Raw genomic sequence first — 20,137 nt, forward strand, 5'->3', positions numbered from 1 at the left:
GGTTAAACCGCTGAACAGCTGAGCTTGCCGATCAGAAGGTCGGTGGTTCAAATCCGCGTGACAGGGTGAGCTCCCGTTGCTAGTCCCAGCTCCTGCCAACTTAGCAGTTCGAAAACATACAAATGTGAGTAGATCAATACGTACTGCTTTGGCATGCAGGTAACGGCATTCCGTTTAGTCATGCCGGCCACATGACCACGGTCTACAGACAAACGCCGGCTCTTCGGCTTTGAAACGGAGATGAGCACCGCCCCCTAGAGTCAGACACGACTGGACTTAATGTCGAGGGAAACCTTTACCTTTACCTTTACTGGACTTGAGGACCCAAATGGCCCTTCCTGCCTCTGGGGGTTCTTTGAACCTGCCCCTTTCTCTCAGCTCAGCACCAAGTTGATGTACAAACAGCAAGGTTATTTTGAAGTTTTTTTGAGAGGAATTGTAAAGACAGAATGAGAAGGCCAAGTAAGCAGGAGCAGGGGCCCTAACAGAGCCTCTCTAAATGTCCTATGATCACTAAAGATAAGTTGAGTTGCTATGACAACTAGCAGCCCCCTTAAATGGTAGTGGCTAATATATAGTAATTACTATCAATGCTGAATATTGATAGTTGCCTAAAGAAAAATACCCTTGTTATATAGAGTAGGATTTAGAGTAGCTACTCCATTAAAAAAATGCTGTTTTCACTGGAACCAAAGGTTCTGTGGAGGAGGAAAGAGAGGGAATAGCTGTTTTCTCTGATTATGACTTTCTTCTTCAGATCCCAGAGTCCTCTACAAATATTGTTTTGGGGTGGAGCTTCCTTCCTACTAGTGTGTGTGTGTGTGTGTGTACATCTTCTACATCTTGCAGAATGTCCCTGAGATGTGACCAGGAAACATGAAACCATGACTTTATGATGTGAGACAATAGTGCCTAGTTTATGTTGCCAGTTCAGGAGATTGCACACCCAGCATCCAGTCTGCAGTGGTGGCTGACATCAATCTATACTGTTGCTATCACAGCTGACAGCGATAATCACTGTGGAAGCAGCTCTGATGAAATAATCAGTACATAAAGGTTTTCTATATGGGAAAAAAGACAGCATCTTTCCTAAGAAACATTCCTGCCATTGGAGTACTTACTTTGGCATCCATCTGGGAGTGCAAGAAGTTACCAGGTCCGGAGTGTGGATAGAGTATCAGGCTTGGAGACTCAAGCTCAACCGTACCCTTGGGCAAGCTCAACAAGTTATCTTATGCTGAAAAATATGTCCAAGGTGGTCAGTCACAGGAATGTGTCGAAACTAAAAGTAAATCCTGCTATTATTTAACTGTTATATTTAAAACTGTTCTCTTTATGAGCTGGTCCAGCAAATCCTCCTAGGAAACAATCAGTGCTAAGGTTTGACATACTGACAGCAGGACTAGCATGTTAGCACCAAAGTAACAGCATCTTGCCACTTTGTGGTTGCTACAAAGCAAGGTGAAGTGTTTTGGCAATGATTTATTTTGTTTAAGCAATAATTGGCCTATAATTGCCTTCTCACATTCTTGCCTTGCATTTCTGTTTAAAGCACTAAGATTTACTACTGGATTTAGAAATGCAGCAACCTGATTTGTAGTGCATAAATGAGAAGCAGACATTATTCTTTTTTTGTTAATGAATCCTGCACAGAGTATCCACTTATCTTCAGTTGTGCAGTCTTTCTAGGCCTTTAAAGCTATATTTCATTGCAAGAAAGTCCCCAGAGACACTTTTCACCTCCAGTGGAAAGCTTAAATTGACACTGCTGATTACCAGGTTTGATATGACTTGTAGGTTCTACTTACATCTTTTGCTTCCTTATAGCAAAATATTTTTTCTCTGTCTAGCCTTGCTATGAAACAGTGAAACTATGGCTTCAGGAGAACCTGTTAGCAGTGGGAATTTTTGGACTGTGCACAGCATTGGTTCAGGTAAAATTTCCCTTTATTTACCTGAGTGCTTTCTGTTTATATTAGCACAGTGAAAGCTGTAAACGTACCTTAAATGTAATCATCTTATCGTTCACAAATGTAATCTGATATTAATAGCAAAATCCTATGAATCTCTTCTCAAAAGGAAATTGTACTGAATTTACTCACTGATAAATGGGTACAGGATTATAGCTTATGTATCAGAGCTGCAAGAAGGTTGATCTCAAGAGAGATTTTCTCTCTCTGTTGACTACTGTTTTGTTTTCTCTGCTTACGTGCATATATACATGCAAACATCAACAAGTCATGGCTGTTTAATGATCCTTCCTTGGTTTAATTAGAGTATCTGAAGATATAAAATGGCAATGGTTTCTGCATAAAGTTGGTTAAGTTTAATGGGGAAGAGCGACTGACTTATTGTGCCTTAGCCTAAACTACAGGAGATCCCTCATAATGAATTTTTATTTGGGGCTAGGGCTGTTCAATAATTAGCATATTTTAACACTTCACCACCTCTTATACTTTAAATCTTTTCCTCCAATCCTCAGAAAGCTGTTTTGAGATCCTAAGAAAAGTATAAAGCTGCTTAAAATTAACAAACAAGAACTGTGCCTAAAAACTCTTATTGTATCACATTTGAGCCAAAATAGGCAAATATGTTGTTAACTTACAGCCTCAACATTTTTTTTAAAAAGTCCTAGAACCCAGCAATTTTTTGAAAAAAGTCCCCCAACCCTACAAGATTAGTTATAAATGGTGATGACAAGATCATTTAAAACTAATCCTGTAGGGTTATGGGACTTCTTTTCACCCTCTCCAAATTAATGTCACAATTTAATACGGAATTAAGTGAGGTTAATCCTGTTGAAAGTGGATTTAAGCATGCCTAACTCTCCAGAATTAGAGTAGAGGAAATATATTTCTACTTTATATTCCTTTGCTTAATTGTCATGGTTTTCCCAGAAAGTTGTAGAAACTGAACTGGCCATTCTCTATTAGACATCCATAACATGCCTCAGGAGATTTCAGCTCCTAGGATTACTCAGCTAAAGAAAGCACTGTACATCAGCCCTTCTGTAGCATACAGTCTTGAGCAGACCATTTATAGTATTTTCAGTAAGAACAAACCCACAAACCATAATGGACACACACAATCATAACTTTGCACAGAGAAGAGCAGAAAGGAAGACTAGGTATGCAGCACAAACCCCTACTTCTGTGCAGGGACCAAAGACTGAGGGGTGAGCTTGGCAGGCAGCATATGGAGGGTTCAGCTGATCTTTGGCAATGGCTACAGATGGAGTCAACACTTAGCCTAACTGTTGCCCCCTAAATAACCTTTTTCCCTAGACAGAAAGTCCAAGGGGGAGCAGGATGCCCAAGCAACAAGAATGGCATAGACAATGAGGCTACATAAAAGTAGAAAGGAGGGGGGCTTTTGTCCCTTCCCTAGATTATCTGATCTATAGATTTTGTTCACCAATGTTGAGTAAAGCCTTGGTTGAGTTATAATCCAGGTTTCTTTCCTCCTTTTTCTTTCTGATTGCAAAGACATTTCGTAACTGTCCTTCAGCTTTTCATGTAGGTTAGCCCCAAACTGAGCGTGCCCTGTTGATTATGCGGAGCTGTTTTGCATGGAACTGATATACACTGGGTGGCATGGGAAATGCATTATCCCTTCTGGATCAGTAGTATGCAACTGTACATATAATTAAAGAATTGAGATAAAGCTGCATGCTGTTTAATCTTGACAATGATTTTTGTATCTACAGATTCTTGGACTGACATTTGCAATGACCATGTATTGTCAGGTTGTCAAGGCAGATACCTACTGTGCATAAAAAACATCTTTAGAGTCCGCCAGCCACCTCTCCACAAGACGAAAGAGAGAGGACTCCTCATCATGTCGTCATATTTTTTCTATGTAAAATAAACTGTATAATCTTCTATGGAAAAATTGTGGATCACCCTAGTTTGTCACACCACTCAAAAGAAATCATCGTGGAACTCAGACTTGCTCAGATAAAATAAATTCTTCTCTCTGAATGACAAGAGAACAAAGGAAGAAGTGGCTCCCTTTTGCACAGACTGTGGTTTAGTTCAAGGCTGAGTTTAATCTTTTTTCCCCTGCAGGTTGCTGACAAATAGAAATATTCCATCTAGCACAGGGGAGCCAGTAAATTCCTCAAAGTACAGAGGGCCCAAGTTCTTTCTCAAGATGGGTTCAGAGGACGTGGAGTCACCATTTCTTAACATTTGGTTGTAGACAGCTTAGCACGTCAGCCCAGGAGTAAGCTTTGGACTCTCAAAATTGCATCACGGAATGAGAGGTCTTTGGGGAAAGCCTCCACTCAAAGGAGTGGTTTCTGATGTCAGGTCAGGTCTGGCCTGTAACCAGAAATGGGATTCTTCCTGTTTAAATCAGTGTAACAACATTCAAGTAATAATGTCTGTATACATTCATAGACATACACACAGATCATTCTAGCAGCTGCCTACAGAAGCAGAGCAGTCCTCTCGTCCTTTGTATCCCAAGGGACCATGGAGTCAAATGGAAATATTTCCTGGGGAAGAAACTTAGGCCACTGAGAAACAAGCAATTACATCAAACAGATCTATTATTCAGTGAATAAGTAGTCACCTTTCTGCCACTGTCCTCTGGATTTTCTTTTAAGTGTCATTCCAGTTTTGGTGTCCCATGTGTCATTCATTTCTGTAGCTGGCCCCTTTTCCTTAATTTGCTTTGTCATATTTTCACCTTTAAATAGGATGGATTCACTAGGGAAAAAAAGCCCATGCTGTAAACATGCTTGGTAGCTGCTTTCTAAAGAACCAAATTATTCCAAGAAGGAATTGGGAGGTTTGAAGAAATTCCCCACTAACAAAAAAGATTTTACACAGGCTTTCATTTCCCTTTTTCTTTCCTCCACATTAATATAAATGGAAGAACATGTAGGTAAAGGTTTTCGAGCACATTCCCATCACTGCTTACAAGCATAGGCTAGTGAGAGGCAGGCATAGACTAGAAGAATTTCCAGAATATCTGCTCCCCATCTCAACAATGAAGATTAAGGTCAAGACACTTGGTGAGTCAGCTCTATCTGTCCTGCCATAGTAAATAATGTATGATAAAAAATGAGTGGGTAATCAGTGTAGGTGAGCACTAATATAACTGTGTTAATACCTGCATGCTGACAGAGGATTGACCAGGCATAGAATGAGTAGTTGTAAGCCAGTATTGAAAGAGAAATAATATACCATTAAATCCATGGCTATCATAAATGAAATTGTTCTTGATCATGAATTGTTCATGATCTTAATATCCAAGTAGAATTTGAGGTTGGTGTGTATGCATTATTATTAGTCTGGTCAGAGGCCATCGAAAGGCAATTCTGCTCCCTTCAGTTCTGCTCAAAAAAGCTACTGGACATTAATTCAGTCTTTCCCTTTCTTTCCTCCCTTTTACATACAGTATGTCATTGTTTATTGTGTCAGTAATGAAAGACAAGGGAGCCAGTTTGGTGTACTGGGAGACTGTGAGTTCTAGCCTGGCCTTAAGCACGAAGCCAGCTGGGTGATCTTGGGCCAGTCACCCTCTCTCAGCCCTAGGAAGGAGGCAGTGGCAAACTACTTCTGAAAAACCTTGCCAAGAAAACTGCAGGGGCTTGTCCAGGCAGTCACCAGGGGTAAAAAAACTGACTCAAAGGGACAAAAAGAAAAAGACAAGAGCACACAACCTGTGTTGAGGCCTGTTGGTTTATACAAGTTATTTTTCCCCTATTTAGCATTCATAGCTTTTTGAAGTATATAAGAATGAAAGTTTGCAATTGCAAAAAGAGAGTCAACCATATAAATCAAGGTTATCCATGTCAGTAAAACCTATTATCCTTCTAATGCTGGATGGGCAACCAGCCTCCAGCTTGAATCCGATGAATGTCCATAAAGATAGTTTGGGCAGTGATGCTGGATGAGCTTTGTGTACTTGAAATGGATAAAAGTGTGCAAAGTCAATTTGCTGCATCTCCATAGATAGGAATGCTAATAGGAACTACAACTGCAAACTTGAAGCAGTCCAAAGATAAAGCAGAATATACATGCCCAGATCTATGGCAAATCCTGTTTTATCCCAATTTAACTGCCCTTCTTTTCCTCAGATAAGTTTAAAATTGAATTCTTGTGAAGGGAATATACTGAACATTGTTTTAAAATAACGAACATGTCCCTCTGCAAAACTAAAGTTTCATGATTCCCTGCACTGTGGGGGCGATCTGTTGTTAAACTTACACCTGACACACATACTTGACTGAAGACGAAGCAGCCAATTTAGGGTGCAGTATAACCCATTTGAACTATATAAATAGCTCCAGTACAAACTTTTAATATACAAAGAAAAAACATGAAATGTGACAGTACCCTGACTATGACAGGGAATCTAGAACATTCTTATCATCTTCTGTAAAGAAGAACTACCTTAGGGTAATTCAAAAGAAGAAGAAGAAAAATAGGTTAAGATTTGAACCCTGGTCCAACTGGGGTCCATGCTCTAGAGCAGTGTTTCTCAACCTTGGCTACTTTAAAATGTGTGGCTAGGAAATTCTGGGACTTGAAGTCCACCATCTTAAAGTGGCCAAGGTTGAGCAACATTGCTCTAGAGTTTATCAATTAACGTATTGCCTACCATATTCATACATGAGTGAAGAATCATAAGCAATCCAGCAGTAGCCAGTTACGGGAAACACGCACGAATTCCTATTCTACCCTGCAGTTGACTCTTTTGCTTTCTCTTGTCCTATTAAATGTGCAGGCAGTGGACGATTATGACTCGAAGCAATAATGTATGTGTTATTTTCCAGTTCTTTTGTGGTTTTTGCTTCTTTCCCCTACACAGGAACAAGGAGCAAATGTGAAGTTCCATTGCTGTTAAGTCATCATTGTTCATTACCACTGACTGTATTAAAGCACACCTACTGACAGCTGCTAGGTTCCCATCTCTGAAGAACAGTATCATAGAACATACGAATAAAACATAGGTTCTAAAAATAAAAGATGGGTTCTAAAAGATTAAAGACAGATTAAATCTACTCCTGGAGATCCCCATTATTAGACATTAAAGCAGTAGTTCTGGTAACTCAGCAGAATCATGCACAGAAATTAAGTCACAGAAGTGAGTAGGATGAGAGAATCCCAGCAGTGAGTAGGGTTAGAGTTAATCATTTCATAATGTTGATTCAAAAAGGAAGGGACTAATAACATAACCCAATAACTTAAACAATAATCTTAAATATTTTCTGAATTCTACAGAACAAACAGTAACAAATGTATCATAGTTTGGAAATTTAGATGAATAGCCCTGCTATATATTGTGTGCATCCTGGCCATTCATTGCAAAGATGGAGGGATTGCTGTTTCTGCATGGTCACATCAAGATAGGTAGGTTCAGTTTGGGTACTGAAACTTTACACTTGTTGAATCTTTCTTTCTGTTTAGAATAGTGCTTCTCAACCTCGGCAACTTTAAGATGTGTGGACTTCAACTTCCAGAATTCCCCAGCCAACATGCTGACTGGGGAATTCTGGGAGTTGAAGTCCACACACCTTAAAGTTGCTGAGGTTGAGAAACACTCGTTTAGAAGGCCAAGATAATTCTAAGTTTAGGATTTTATTTTCAGTACCCAAACTGAACCAAGCTAGTAATGTTTTCATATTTAATCTTATTATTTATTTACTGAGTTTATAGGCTGCTTTAATCACTAATGACATGTGAAAGGCCACTCCTTGATCTCTTAAGCTTTCTTTATTTCAGGAGATTATTTTTAATGGAAAGACTATTTTGTTGCTGTTGTTAAATAATTGGAACCTCTTTTCAGTATAATGTAGGTCACCTAGATATCGAGCAACAGATTCCAACCTCCCTTCTGCACACCAACAGTATAAACAATTCAACACCTATTGAGTAGCACTAACCTTAAAAACACCATCATGTTAGTAAACTTAAGTATCTTCACAGCAAACCTAAATCACCATCACGTTATCCAGAGAGGATGCTGTCCTCCTTGGTTCATAGGGCAGTGTCATGATGAAGGCAGATGCTGAAAATCCAAGGAACATTGTTATATAATGAAATACTCAGAAATACTTCTTTAAAGCTGTTAAAAGAAAGTGTACAGGGCAGAATGCAACATATAGAGTCTTTTACTTTAAAATGAAAGGAACCAAGACTGTATGCCATGGGGAATTACATGCTTATCAGAAGCTTCCTCCTTATGCATGTTGGAAAATCTTGGTGCTAAAGCAAATACTGGCTGCCTGTAACACAGAAACCAGACAAATTTAGAAAACCACCAGCAGTCATCAAACCAGATACCAGTAACTAACACAACGAACTACTATATTATTCTTATGCTTCATCAATCAGCCACTCAAATCCCTGTTCATTTTTTTCTTTTTAGGGGCAGACAGAAAATAATTTAGCACCTGAATAAGCAACAGTAAGCAATTCTTAAACAAGACAATGTTTGTGATACTTTACTAGTTCGTGACATATGTATTCCAAGCAGCATTCAAGAAGCCAGTGCAATTCCTTCTCTATATTATAAGCACAGGGCTTTTAAATATACAACATGACCAAAGCCATTTGTGATCAGAGGTGGAGCCTGCCCCTAAAGATAATAGATTTGGGTCCAGGGTGCTTAATTTCTGTTTCATGGCCCAAAGACTTATGGTAATCCAATTAAAGTCAATGCAAATTAGGGATGTGAGTTTATATTTCTGTCTTACTTGCTAGGAATGTGTCTTTTGTCTACTGTGAATGTTCCTAAAATGATGTCTGCTTTAATATGCTGTAAAATAGCTATTAATAGCTACCTGGTTTTGTTACCTGTGGGGTGGGGGGCTGGGAGAAGGAATGTTCAGCACAGATTAAATAATAGGTTTCTAATCTACAATATGATTTCTCTTACACATTATATTAGAATTTCTCTTTCAGTTGGATAGCTGATTTGCCATACCAAAAAGGTACATTTGCCACATATGCTATGGAAGAATATGCACTTTAGAAATTGGAGCATAAAGACTTCTTTACAATTGTGCAGTGATGTTGCTGATAGCACAAATTAACTCCCAGGAGTTTTCCAGCCAACACAACCACCAGCAATGGCATCAGGAGGGCACCAGGAGTGGGAAGACTAGAGTTGAGGCAACTTGGTGCTCTCCAGTTATCCTGGACTACAACCTTCATGCTGGTGTAAAATGATGGGACTTGGAACTCAAGACATCCAGAAGGCACCCAATTAGAAAAAGTTGGGTTGAAGTTTCATAATAATATAATAATCTGCCTAAACAGCATCAGAATGAGAGTGTATTGCAATTCAAGTTTTTTAAACTCCATGAATGACATGCAAACTCATTCAGTGGATGTCCTATGTAAAATCCCATAGAACTCAGTGGAATTTACTCCCCAAAACTGATGCACAAGACTGCAGCCTTCGTATCTTGAAAGCTGCTTCCCAGAGTATATCAGGCAAACGTGAGTTTGCTACAAAGGATACCCTTGACAAAAGCTCTACAGTAGATGTGACATATCATCAATCCATCCCTGGCTTTATCCTCCACATTTTTTAAACACAAAAAGCAACAACTACCAGAAAACATGGGGTTGGAGAAAGTTGCTGCTCTTTCCTCTTCAGCTATTTTGTTTCTTTCAAAATTGCTGCCCCAAATGTTTTTCTTCTCAGCATTATCCACTGTATTTACCCTCGGTAAGAAAATCTGTTAAGGTAGAAGCACATGCAGAGAGAAAAGGAGTCTGTATGGCTTTTCTCTCTCCCTGACCTCCACCACCCCACACACTGGTCACTCCTTCAAATGTTTGACCTCTCAAGTCTGAAAATCCAACAAAAACAAGACCCGGACAAGTTACCTACTCAGATACAAGTCACACCCAGTTTAGGTCAGAGATTCGCAGCACCCATCTACCCACGGCTGTGTATATATTTGCAAATTATTTGGTATTTCTAGACAAGCACGTAGAAACTGTATAAAATATAACATGAAGAATTCCTAAAGTCCTAATGATGATGTGAGAGATTGGAGCTCCTTGGCATCTCCATTCTACAGTTTTGTAAATGTTGCTCTCCATTTTACAGAATGTTTTTATTATGTGGCTCTACTTCTTTTCATATTCCCGTTTTAACATAACTTTTTTAATGTTACCTGTTACTGTTCATCGTAGCTTTTCTTGGTTCCTTGGGTATTCTTGCAGCGGCAAAAGGGAATGGTATATTTTCATGCACCTCATAGGAAAATAAAGCTATACATTATTTTTTAAAAGCCTATTAAATATTCTTTAAAGTTTACAGCAGATTGTGTTTTGTATTCTTTAATATTTCTGTATAAAATAATACTCTCTTACTAAAACACTTTCGAGTTATATTTATGTGGGGGAAATACACAGCATTTTCTCTATATTCATTTTATTCCTATTTGTGCGATGGGGGGGTGCTACAATAATCAGCTTTGTTTTGTATGAGGTCAATTTTTCATTAAATACAACCTGCTGCAATTCAATTTTATGGCTTAAAAATTACACAACTTGGGTTACTGCACTTACATGAACCTGTAAGAATTTGTTTACACCCTTTGAATAAAATTGGTTTGGAACTTCTCTGGCCCACTCTGGTGCTGACATTTATATGGTTTCATATTTGCTATATTTTAAAGCTCCTCCTCAATCAAACATTCAGATGTTTGTGGTTTTAGTATATGCATCACTGAATAGTTCAGGAAATTAATATAATTAATATTTGTGGTATTTAAAAGTATGCTTGGAAGCCACTATACACACAAAAATATCAATATGACTATCCAAATAAAATGCAGCTTTATGGGAAAATGATACCACCTCTGGACCTAGAACCTTCATTGCATTAAAGTGCAATAAATATAAACAAATATACTATATATGGTTGACAATGTAATATAACAGTTTTTTCTTTACTAAATACTGATCCAATAATCCACTGAATTGTTACTTAGAGCTTTGATTATAATACTAAAATCTAATACAAACTAAACTTAAAGAAAGGAAAGAGAATAGAAAGGAGTAAAAAATGCAGGAAAAAAGGAAAAAGAGAAGAAAGAGAAAAGTAGGAATATAAGAAAAAAGAAATATATAAAGAAGTGACTTTCAATCTTCATCACAAGTATAAACAAATGTAGTGACTTTTCACCCCCTCTAAGGTTACAAACATTTATCTCTTCATCCCATATCCCATCCCTTATCTATAAACAAATCCATAAAACATCATCTTTTATTTATTTATTTATTTATTTATTTGCCACCGCCCATCTCCCCCCAGTTCTGGTATCAGCAGAAAGTCCATAAAGGATTGCCAGAGGTAGCAATATACCTTGTGTTAACCTTGATCAAATAAGCCAACATTATATTCCTTCCTTTTACTTCTAACAGTCTTAATCTTTAGATCATTCAAATATTGTCATGGGATTTGATTTCTCTTCATTTCTTCTTTGTCCACTGCACAGAGTTCTTCCAGACTTTAAAAAGCCTCTTTGGTAAATCAAGTAGGAAAAAATTATGCAGGTCACTCTCTTGGTTTCTCACTTGTATTTCCCTTTTAAATTTTAAAGCCTCAGCCAATTTCTTTGGACATAGTCTATCCATAGAAGCAGACATCATTACTGACAGTTGATATTGTGGCTATTTTCTGATGCCATTCTTCAAATGTCCCCTTCAATATTTTCATTGTTAGGACATTCTGCAACATTCTGCAGGTTATAAATCTTTCCTCTACCTAAAAACTAGTTCCCTGTAGTGTCCAGTTTTTGAAATCATGAAATTACTTATCTATGTTGTGTCTTGTAAAAACCAAAACAGAATCTGTTTCCCAAGAAAATTCATTCTTTTTAATTAATTCCAAAATCTTATTTTAAAAGTTTCAATATTCCAATCTTATCTGGACCCTTAGTCCATTCATAACTTTCTAAGATTAAAGTCTTATTTAGCCTTTTTGCTGTTTATTTCATATTCTTTAAATTCTAAAGTTTATGATTAAACTTTTCTTTCATTCAGGATTGAAGGTAGATTCACCCAGCATTTTCAGACTTGTTGGTCCAAAGATCTCTAATAATTAGAAGTAGTCAATGAGCTACTTAATGAGCAGGGGGTGTGGTGGCTCAGTGGTTAAGATGCCAGGCTTGTCAACTGGAAGGTTGCAAGTTCGGTGGGGTTCGAGACCGGAGCACCATGTGACAGAGTGAGCTTCCACACTCGCCCCAGCTCTTGCCAACCTAGAAGTTCGAAGCATGCAAATATGAGTAGATAAATAGGTACCGCTTCGGCAGGAAGGTAACAGTGTTCCGTGACTGTCATGCTGGCCACATGACCGTGGAAGTGCCTTCGAACAACACTGGCTCTTCAGCCATGAAACAGAGATGAACACTGCCCCCTAGTGTCAGACACAACTAAACAGGAACCTTTACCTTTTACTTTTAGTTAATGAGCAATTTCCAAAAGTGATTAGAAAGTGAGGTTTGCGAACTTAGTGCTTTAAAAGTCTCCACCATGGTTGCAAGCAAGATGTCTAATCCCGTCATCTCCTGGCACTCAAATTGGTGGAGAGCCACTGTCCTACAGTCTCCTTGTGAGAAGCAGCAATCTGGAACACATGTAAGCAATCTCCAGAGAGGTTCCAAGGAACTGGTCTACTCACCAGTTCTTTGGTGTTTGTTGCAGTCATTGGCTCCACTTTTGCAGAGCCATCTTCAGAGCCAGTTTGCCATACCTCCCCTGGAAGTCTGAATGGGAGTTTCTATTCCATTCCATTTAGTTTCCATTGATGGACCTTTTCTCTTTGGAACAGAAGAATTTGTTATGAATCAGTAGTTGAACAGAAAACCAGCATTAAGAAATTTGATGAACCCAACTATCTTTTGAAACTGGAGGGAGAAGTCAAATTTATCCCAAATCCTTGCCTCCCTAACAAACAGTCATGATGTCAGGTGTAACCATACAAATCACCTACTTGGCAGGATCATTTCTCTAAATTAGGATTCACGTTTTGTTTATATTCTACCAGATTGAAAAGGGTATGATCAAAGAAAGATTAGGAAATCAATTTTTCAAAGAATTGGGAAAGAACATCACCATAAAATATCGCATTACTATTTTAGACTATGCAGAGTTGCTTGCCGAGATGGGCGGTGAAGAAATGTGATAAATATAAATAAATAAATAAATAAATAGTTTACTGATCTCACACATGGAAAAGAGTTCCTAATTCAATACAGTCCTCCAATATCCCATGAGAATACTGTAAGCACTGGTGGCATTTTGGTCTGTCAATTTTCATCAATTATAAATATTTTTACCATTAATGTACTACTATGCCTAATAATGCAGGCATTACTTCCATTACTTCAAGTTCTCCCACTGAGTAAAGTTCTGCATTTATGTATACAGAATTCAAACTTAACCACTATTTTGAAGCATGGTTTCATGACTATGCTGATTTGATAAGAATTACTCAAGCATCAGAGTCAGTGGATCACAGACTTGTAGAGATAGAAGGGACCAGAAGGATCATCTAGTCCAACTGTTTGGAGGAAAAGCAATTAAAACAATATCAGAAGTTGGATGTCCAACAATATCAGAAGTTGGATGTTCTTAAAACCCTGCAGAGATGGGAGAGCCCACAACTTCCATGAATCACGGCATGGGTCCAGGTTACCTGAGGGACCGTCTCATCTCCATTACATCGACCCATCCCACCTGGTCAGGCAGAGAGGGCATGTTGCGGGTCCTGTCTCCAAAAGAATGTTGATTGGTGGGTCCCAGGAAGAGAGACTTCTCTGCCATTGCCCCTGCCCTATAGAATACTCTTCCTCCAGAGGTAAGGTGAGCCCTATTCTCCCGGCCTTCCAGAAAGGAGTGAAGACCCGGCTCTGCTATCTCGCATGGGGTGTGAGAGGGGGTAACCAACCCTGGGGGTGGTTAGCCCCTTGAAGACGCTCCCTGGAAATTAAATTAAGAATGTTTTACCATCCACCCCTTGGAATATATTTTTTATTAAAGGGTTGCTTTTATTGTATTGTTTTATTGTATTTTAACTAATATTTTATTCCTGTTTTATGTAAACCGCCCAGAGTAGCTCTTTGAGTAAGATGGGTGGTGACTAAATTTTATTTAATTATTTACACACACACACACACACACACATACAAATACACACATACACAGTGTGTGTGTGTGTATATATACACACACACACATACATACATACATGCATACACAGTAGAAACGAATAAGGACTTTCCATATTAAACATGAGAATCCCTCCCATTTGGTTTCTATGATAAATTTATTATATACTGTTAACAATACTTAAATGGATTTAAAATCTCTGCTATTAAGGCATAATAAGAAACGTTATGTACACTTTCAAGGGTATATTGACATTATGAAGGAGATGTTGGAAGTCAGCAAGATCTTGAGACCCTTAACAGAATATCACCCTTCAGTTCCAACAGTTATATATATGATTTCAACCAAGATGAATATCTGTCAGATCATAAAATGCATATTAACAATTTAATAGCACAGGAATTGCCTTTACATCTGTCATATTAGGTCAGCTAGTAAAAGCAATCTATGACTTTCAATTAATGAGTTATCTTTGTTCCAAGTCACATTTAGAGTACTATTTTTATTTTTTTCTGGAAAGAAAAAAGCTAATGGATAGATATAAAAAAAGAAAAGGGAGTGTAGTAGAAAATTAAATGTAAAACAAATGTGTGAACTGGGTTTAAGTGGAGGATCTTTGGTTCAAAAGCTATAAAGACTGCTTTACAGAATCCTTGCTAATGGACAATGTAAAATGCAATAAACAGAACACAGTTTGGGCATGCATTCAATTCTGAAGAATTGTTATGTTAATATAGGCATGTCTTTTATCTGTTACTAACTTCAGATAGAACCCTTTTTTGATATTTTTAAAATGTTTTTTTGCCTAGAACTGCAATATAGTTTCATCTCATGGCAGTCAAACCATAGCTAATTTTTTAAAAAGGAGGTGCACTTCTACAGCACAAGGAAATAATGTTTACTATTGCTTCTGCATCTGTTTCCCTCCATGGATAATGGTTAAAGTTTTGCATTAGGTTAAAAGCAGACAATCAAGTGCCTACAGTTGTTTTGGGCAATGCCTAAAACCTCTTGTCAATGGTTAGGCTGTTGTCCAAAACATTTGGAAGGCATCAGTATGTAAGCCTTATTCAGAAGCTCCCCTACAGACACTTCAAATTATTTGAGACATTTTCAGTTCAATTTTTAAAATGCAAGTTTATGAATCCTGTTTCCTTAGAACAAATTGAATAGTTCTGCTGCTCACTGATCCTATCTTTAGTAATCTTAATATAAAGGCTTAAAAAAAAAGAGAAACATGGAAGGAGCTTGGACTTCATTATGCAAAGAGACAAATGTATATGCCTATCATCATTCATCCTCACATTGGGAAGCTAACAATATGGAGCGTTTTCTGCCTTGGAAATTCAGGCCCTGCTGCTTCTGAAATGAATTCAGCTGTGGCAAATTTCATAAATACACTTGCCCACAACCTTTTAAAGTTAACTTGTTTGTCAATTCACACTCATTTCTAGCACTTCAGAAGGCTGACCAAGTAAAGAAGCAGAGAATAAAGTTGTTTGTGAGGAACAGTATTTGCAATCCGGGACACAATCCCCATCATTGTTCCTCTGATCCCTTCAGTTACAGACTTGCTTGGCTATTGGGTAAAATTAGCAGTGGTTTGAATTACCTCTAATTAAGATTCATAACTTTAAAAGCTAAAATTGAAAGCTTTTAGCTTCTGTAATGTTTAAACATGGTGGCAATGAGCTATTTTCCCCAAATATGAATGATCTTTTCAAACTAAATGACACATTTTTAAGGTTTGACTGATTATAAGTTACTGTCTGGATTCTTCCAATTTCATAATATAGTACCCATTTACTGCATTGGGTGGAGGGAAAAATATTTGCTCTCACAGGGATCAGCATTTTGTTCTAGCTGTTTTTTCTTGGTTGTTTGAAAGAGCTCTGCTACTTTGGTAAAATTTGCCTTAAAAGCTTGTAAAATCTTAGGTTCCTTTGTGTTCGCCTTTCTGGATGGAACTTAAAAGAGTTTCAAAAACTGTTCAGGGAAGTTTAACACAAATCAGGGTGGTGTAGTGGTTGAGGGGGCAGACTGGCAGTAGGAGACTCAGTTCGAAGTCTATCCTCAGCCACAGAAGCTCCCTGGCTGATTTAAGGCCAGCCGCTCCCTCTCAGCCCAAACAACTTCACCGGATGTTATTGCAGGAACACCATGTATGCTGTCTTGAACTCCTGAAGGAAAGGCAGGATATAAATCTAACAAATAAATACATTCTTGAGCTTTAGGCCACCTTCACAGAATATAGACAGCTGAGTGCTCTTCTTATTTAGCACGTAGTTTATTTATTCCTCTGATGTAACCCACAAGAAATACTCCTGATGCATAGCTTTAATCCTTCAACTGCTTGCTTTAGCCTTCCATGGGGACAGGAAAATCCAATTCAATCTGCATCTCCCTAATACTTCTGGAAGCAACCCCAGGGATATGCAGGAGGATTGCTTGGATTATTAGAGCATGCTCAAACAAATAATCCATATTTTTGGAACAGTGAAGGCACATGTTCATGAAACATGGTAATGATTTTTTCTTTGTAAGTAAAAAAACATTTTATGTCCCTGCATAATAACTCATAATCATGGCTACCAGCTAGCCACCTTCTTTATTTAGCTAAGCTGCCCAGAGTCTTTGGGGAGTCTCCACATTTTAACAACAACTCCTCAGAAATCTTAGAGACCTTTTATTCAACACCCCCCCCCCATAGATTTCTGCATCTCATGTTGTTTGCTAAAGTTGCACCTTACCTATCCTGAGCAGCTAAAAGGATAAAAAGGTCAAACTTCCCAGCCAGTCAATTTTCCGGGGGGTGGGGATAGTGACAGATCCTAGCAGGACCTGATGCAGTCTCCATTGATAATATTCCTTTCATCATTTACTAGTGATTTTGCAGTTATGCTGTCCCCAGAATGGAGTAAAATGGTTTTTAAAATGGCATCAAAATTCATTATAATGGACATAGATTCACACAGATCACCAAAGGAGAAGGTTGTAAGCCACCTTTGGAATTAAAGTTGCAGGTTTTCTGCTAGTGCTACTTAACATGGTTAGAGAAGAACCTACAGGTGGATTCACAGGCACCACAGCACAGATGTAAACAGATTCACCGATAGAATAAGGAAGAAAGCGGGAGAGAAAATGAAGAGACCAAAGCTGTGTCAGTGTGGAAGGTAAGCAAGGAATACTAAGGTAATACTGGGAGGTTGCCAAATATAGTTTTGACCTACTATGACCTCACATAAGAAACAAGCTGGTGCAGGGCCAACTGTCTGCTGTTGCAAACTGCTCAGACCTTACACCATCAGGAGGAAGAAACCTGGCAAACAAAAGTCTTACAAAAGGGAATCTAAGGATGTACAGCCAGTCTATTGATTGACTGAATGCATCAGTGTCTTGTTTATAGGAAGACATATCGCTGTATATAACAGAAATAATAGATACTGCTATTGTTATTGCTGATGGTGCTCAAAGTGTTTATGTTTTGATCTGGTTGGCTCTACCACTGATGGGACTATTTCCCCTCAATGCTTTGCTGCACATTCAACCCCAAAATTGAAACTAAGGTTGTAAGTGCTGGGCTTTCCATAAATACGTGCAAGCTAATCTTGTGGCAACACAGTTAGGAATATAAATTTAGGAATTTTAGTTAGGAATGTAAATTTAATTGTTGCTAGAACATCATTGAAAATTTGGGTTTTGTTTATTCTAGAATGCAACATTTTTTCTTGGTATTTATAAAATTCATTCTTGAACCCAGGCAGTACCCCCAAAGTCTACCCTAGAGAGTGGCAACTAAGTTTAATGACAAGATGACACATTCTTTGTAGAAGAATTAAAACCTCTCTGTCTCAGATTTGGCCAGACTTATCTTAGCTTTCTTATCAGATTTCCTGCTTGCTTGCTTGCTTGCTTGCTAACAGACAGAGCCTACTTATTCCAAACTCCTAGAGATTGTTCTAGGTGTCCTCACACATTTTCTTCAGTTATACTGGCACCACTTAGAACAAGGTCAGATGTTGGGAGATGAAGACTTAGTGTAAAACACTTGTCCAGGTTGAGTTGACGCTGTAGTATTCACAGTGCTTCCAAATCCCTCTCCACAAAGAGGTAGTGAAGGTGAGGAACCACAACAATGATTTATACTATGAAGAAGAGAGACTATTCCTTACAGGAATTACAGAGCCACAGCACCCAAGCATATTTATAAATTATCACTGGGGCCTATAAGTCTTACTTTACATTTCCATTATTCCACAGAGCCGCTAGCCTAATCTCACTTTGACATGGTCTCCATGTGCCAAAGACAGCTTTGCTAAATATTAGGGCCTTAATTTTAAGTACTGCCTTGTGATGGAAGCGTTCTAAACACTGCAAGGGCAGCAAATGTATTCCAACTACCCAAAAAGTTTTCTTCCAGAGAAGGCAAAAAGCTAGTTACCAAGAAGTACCGCCCTCACTTCAATTAGGATCTCTACAACCTGCAGGAAGTGTTAGTCCCATGACTGGCAAAAAGTTTTAGCTGCAGGATTAGCTTATATATTAGCTTATTAGCTTTGCTCTTCTCCCCCCTTCCAATATCAAATATCCAATGCTTTTTCCCCAGCCTGATAATATATTGCAGAATGTGAGAAGGACCCTTGTATCCATACACAAAATGCGAACTATTTTTGCTTCTTATTCCTACCAATGCCAAATTTATTGTCACAAGTCTTTAGATCCTTCCCTTTTAACAGCTATAGGTCAGAGTCAGATTTACCACTCCTGGCCAAGGTGGTTCAGACAATGATGGAATAACTCCAAAGCTCTGGCAAGAAATGGACTCTCTGGTTCAATTTCAGTCTGGTTTCAGCCTGGGTCATGGCATGGAGGTGGCATTGGTTGTGCAGATGGATAATCTACTGAGGGAGCAAGATAGATAATTTGTCTCTGCTTGCACAACTTTTTATACTATTGACTATTATGTCCTCCTGGAATGCCTTCAGGTGTTGGAGGTCAGAGACATGGCTTTGTTGTGGTTCTGCTCCTATCTCAAGGATAGATTCCGGATAGTGGCATTGGGAGACTTTTGCTTTTTGCCATATTTTATGTTGTGGTGTCCACTTATCAACTCTGTCCTATATGGTCAAGAGTTTAGAATCAGAGAGTGAAAGGATTGGAAGGGACCATCTAGTCCAACCTTTGGACACTGCAGGAATTTACTCCTGTAGCGTCCCCAAAAGATGGCCATTCAGTCTCTGCTTAAATACATCCAGCTTAAATACATCCAGAGTACTACCTCCTAAGGCAGCCAGTTCTACTATTGAACAGTTAGACCATTAGTGTATTCATCCTGATATCCAGTCAAAATTTGTGTCCTTGTATTTTTAAGTCACTGGGGGTTTTTTCTTACCTTCTAGAACCACACTGAACATGTCTACATTGTTTTCTAATGACAGCCCTTCTGATATTTGAAGACAGCTACTAAGTCACCGTCTTATCTTCTCCAGGCTAAACATATTCAGTGTCTCCAGCAGCACTCCTTATTTTTCCTTCCAGGACCCTCATCTTCTTGGTTGCTGTCCTCTGCACATCTTCCAGCTTGTCAATGCCCAGAATTAGATACTATATTCTAGGTGTGATCCTATCAACCCACAACAAGAACTATCACTTCTCTTTTCTTGATATTATACCTGTTCATTCAGCATAGATACCCAGATTCTTTTTACATGTCTTGCTGCCCATCATGGTCTCCCTCATTTAATACTCATGCCTTTGAGTTTTCCTACCCAAATGAAGGATTTTCTATTTGTCCCTGTTACAAATTTATCTTACTGGTTCCTAGCCATTGTTCCAGCTTCTTAAGATCCTCCTGAAATTTGGTCTTGTCCTGCCCCCTACCTTTGTGTTGATGCAGGTATTGCAACTGGCACCATCTTAGAAGTGTTCACAAAATTTGCAAATGATATTTTCTAAGTATTTATCGAAATCATTTATAAATACTGTGT

General features: G+C 38.5%; 1 protein-coding gene across 1 annotated transcript in view; it reads left to right on the forward strand.

The window, feature by feature from the left end:
- The window catches only part of TSPAN4 (tetraspanin 4), a 271,022-nt gene extending 265,564 nt beyond the window's left edge, over positions 1 to 5,458 (forward strand). The window contains exons 6-7 of the mRNA XM_063289315.1: positions 1,851 to 1,934; positions 3,707 to 5,458. Coding sequence (XP_063145385.1) covers positions 1,851 to 1,934; positions 3,707 to 3,775 — 153 coding nt within the window. The 3' untranslated portion in view covers positions 3,776 to 5,458. The remainder of the gene's footprint in view (positions 1 to 1,850; positions 1,935 to 3,706) is intronic.
- Positions 5,459 to 20,137: the final 14,679 nt, after the last annotated feature.

The sequence above is a fragment of the Candoia aspera genome, chromosome 1 (assembly GCF_035149785.1).
Source record: "Candoia aspera isolate rCanAsp1 chromosome 1, rCanAsp1.hap2, whole genome shotgun sequence".
Classification (NCBI taxonomy): domain Eukaryota; kingdom Metazoa; phylum Chordata; class Lepidosauria; order Squamata; family Boidae; genus Candoia; species Candoia aspera.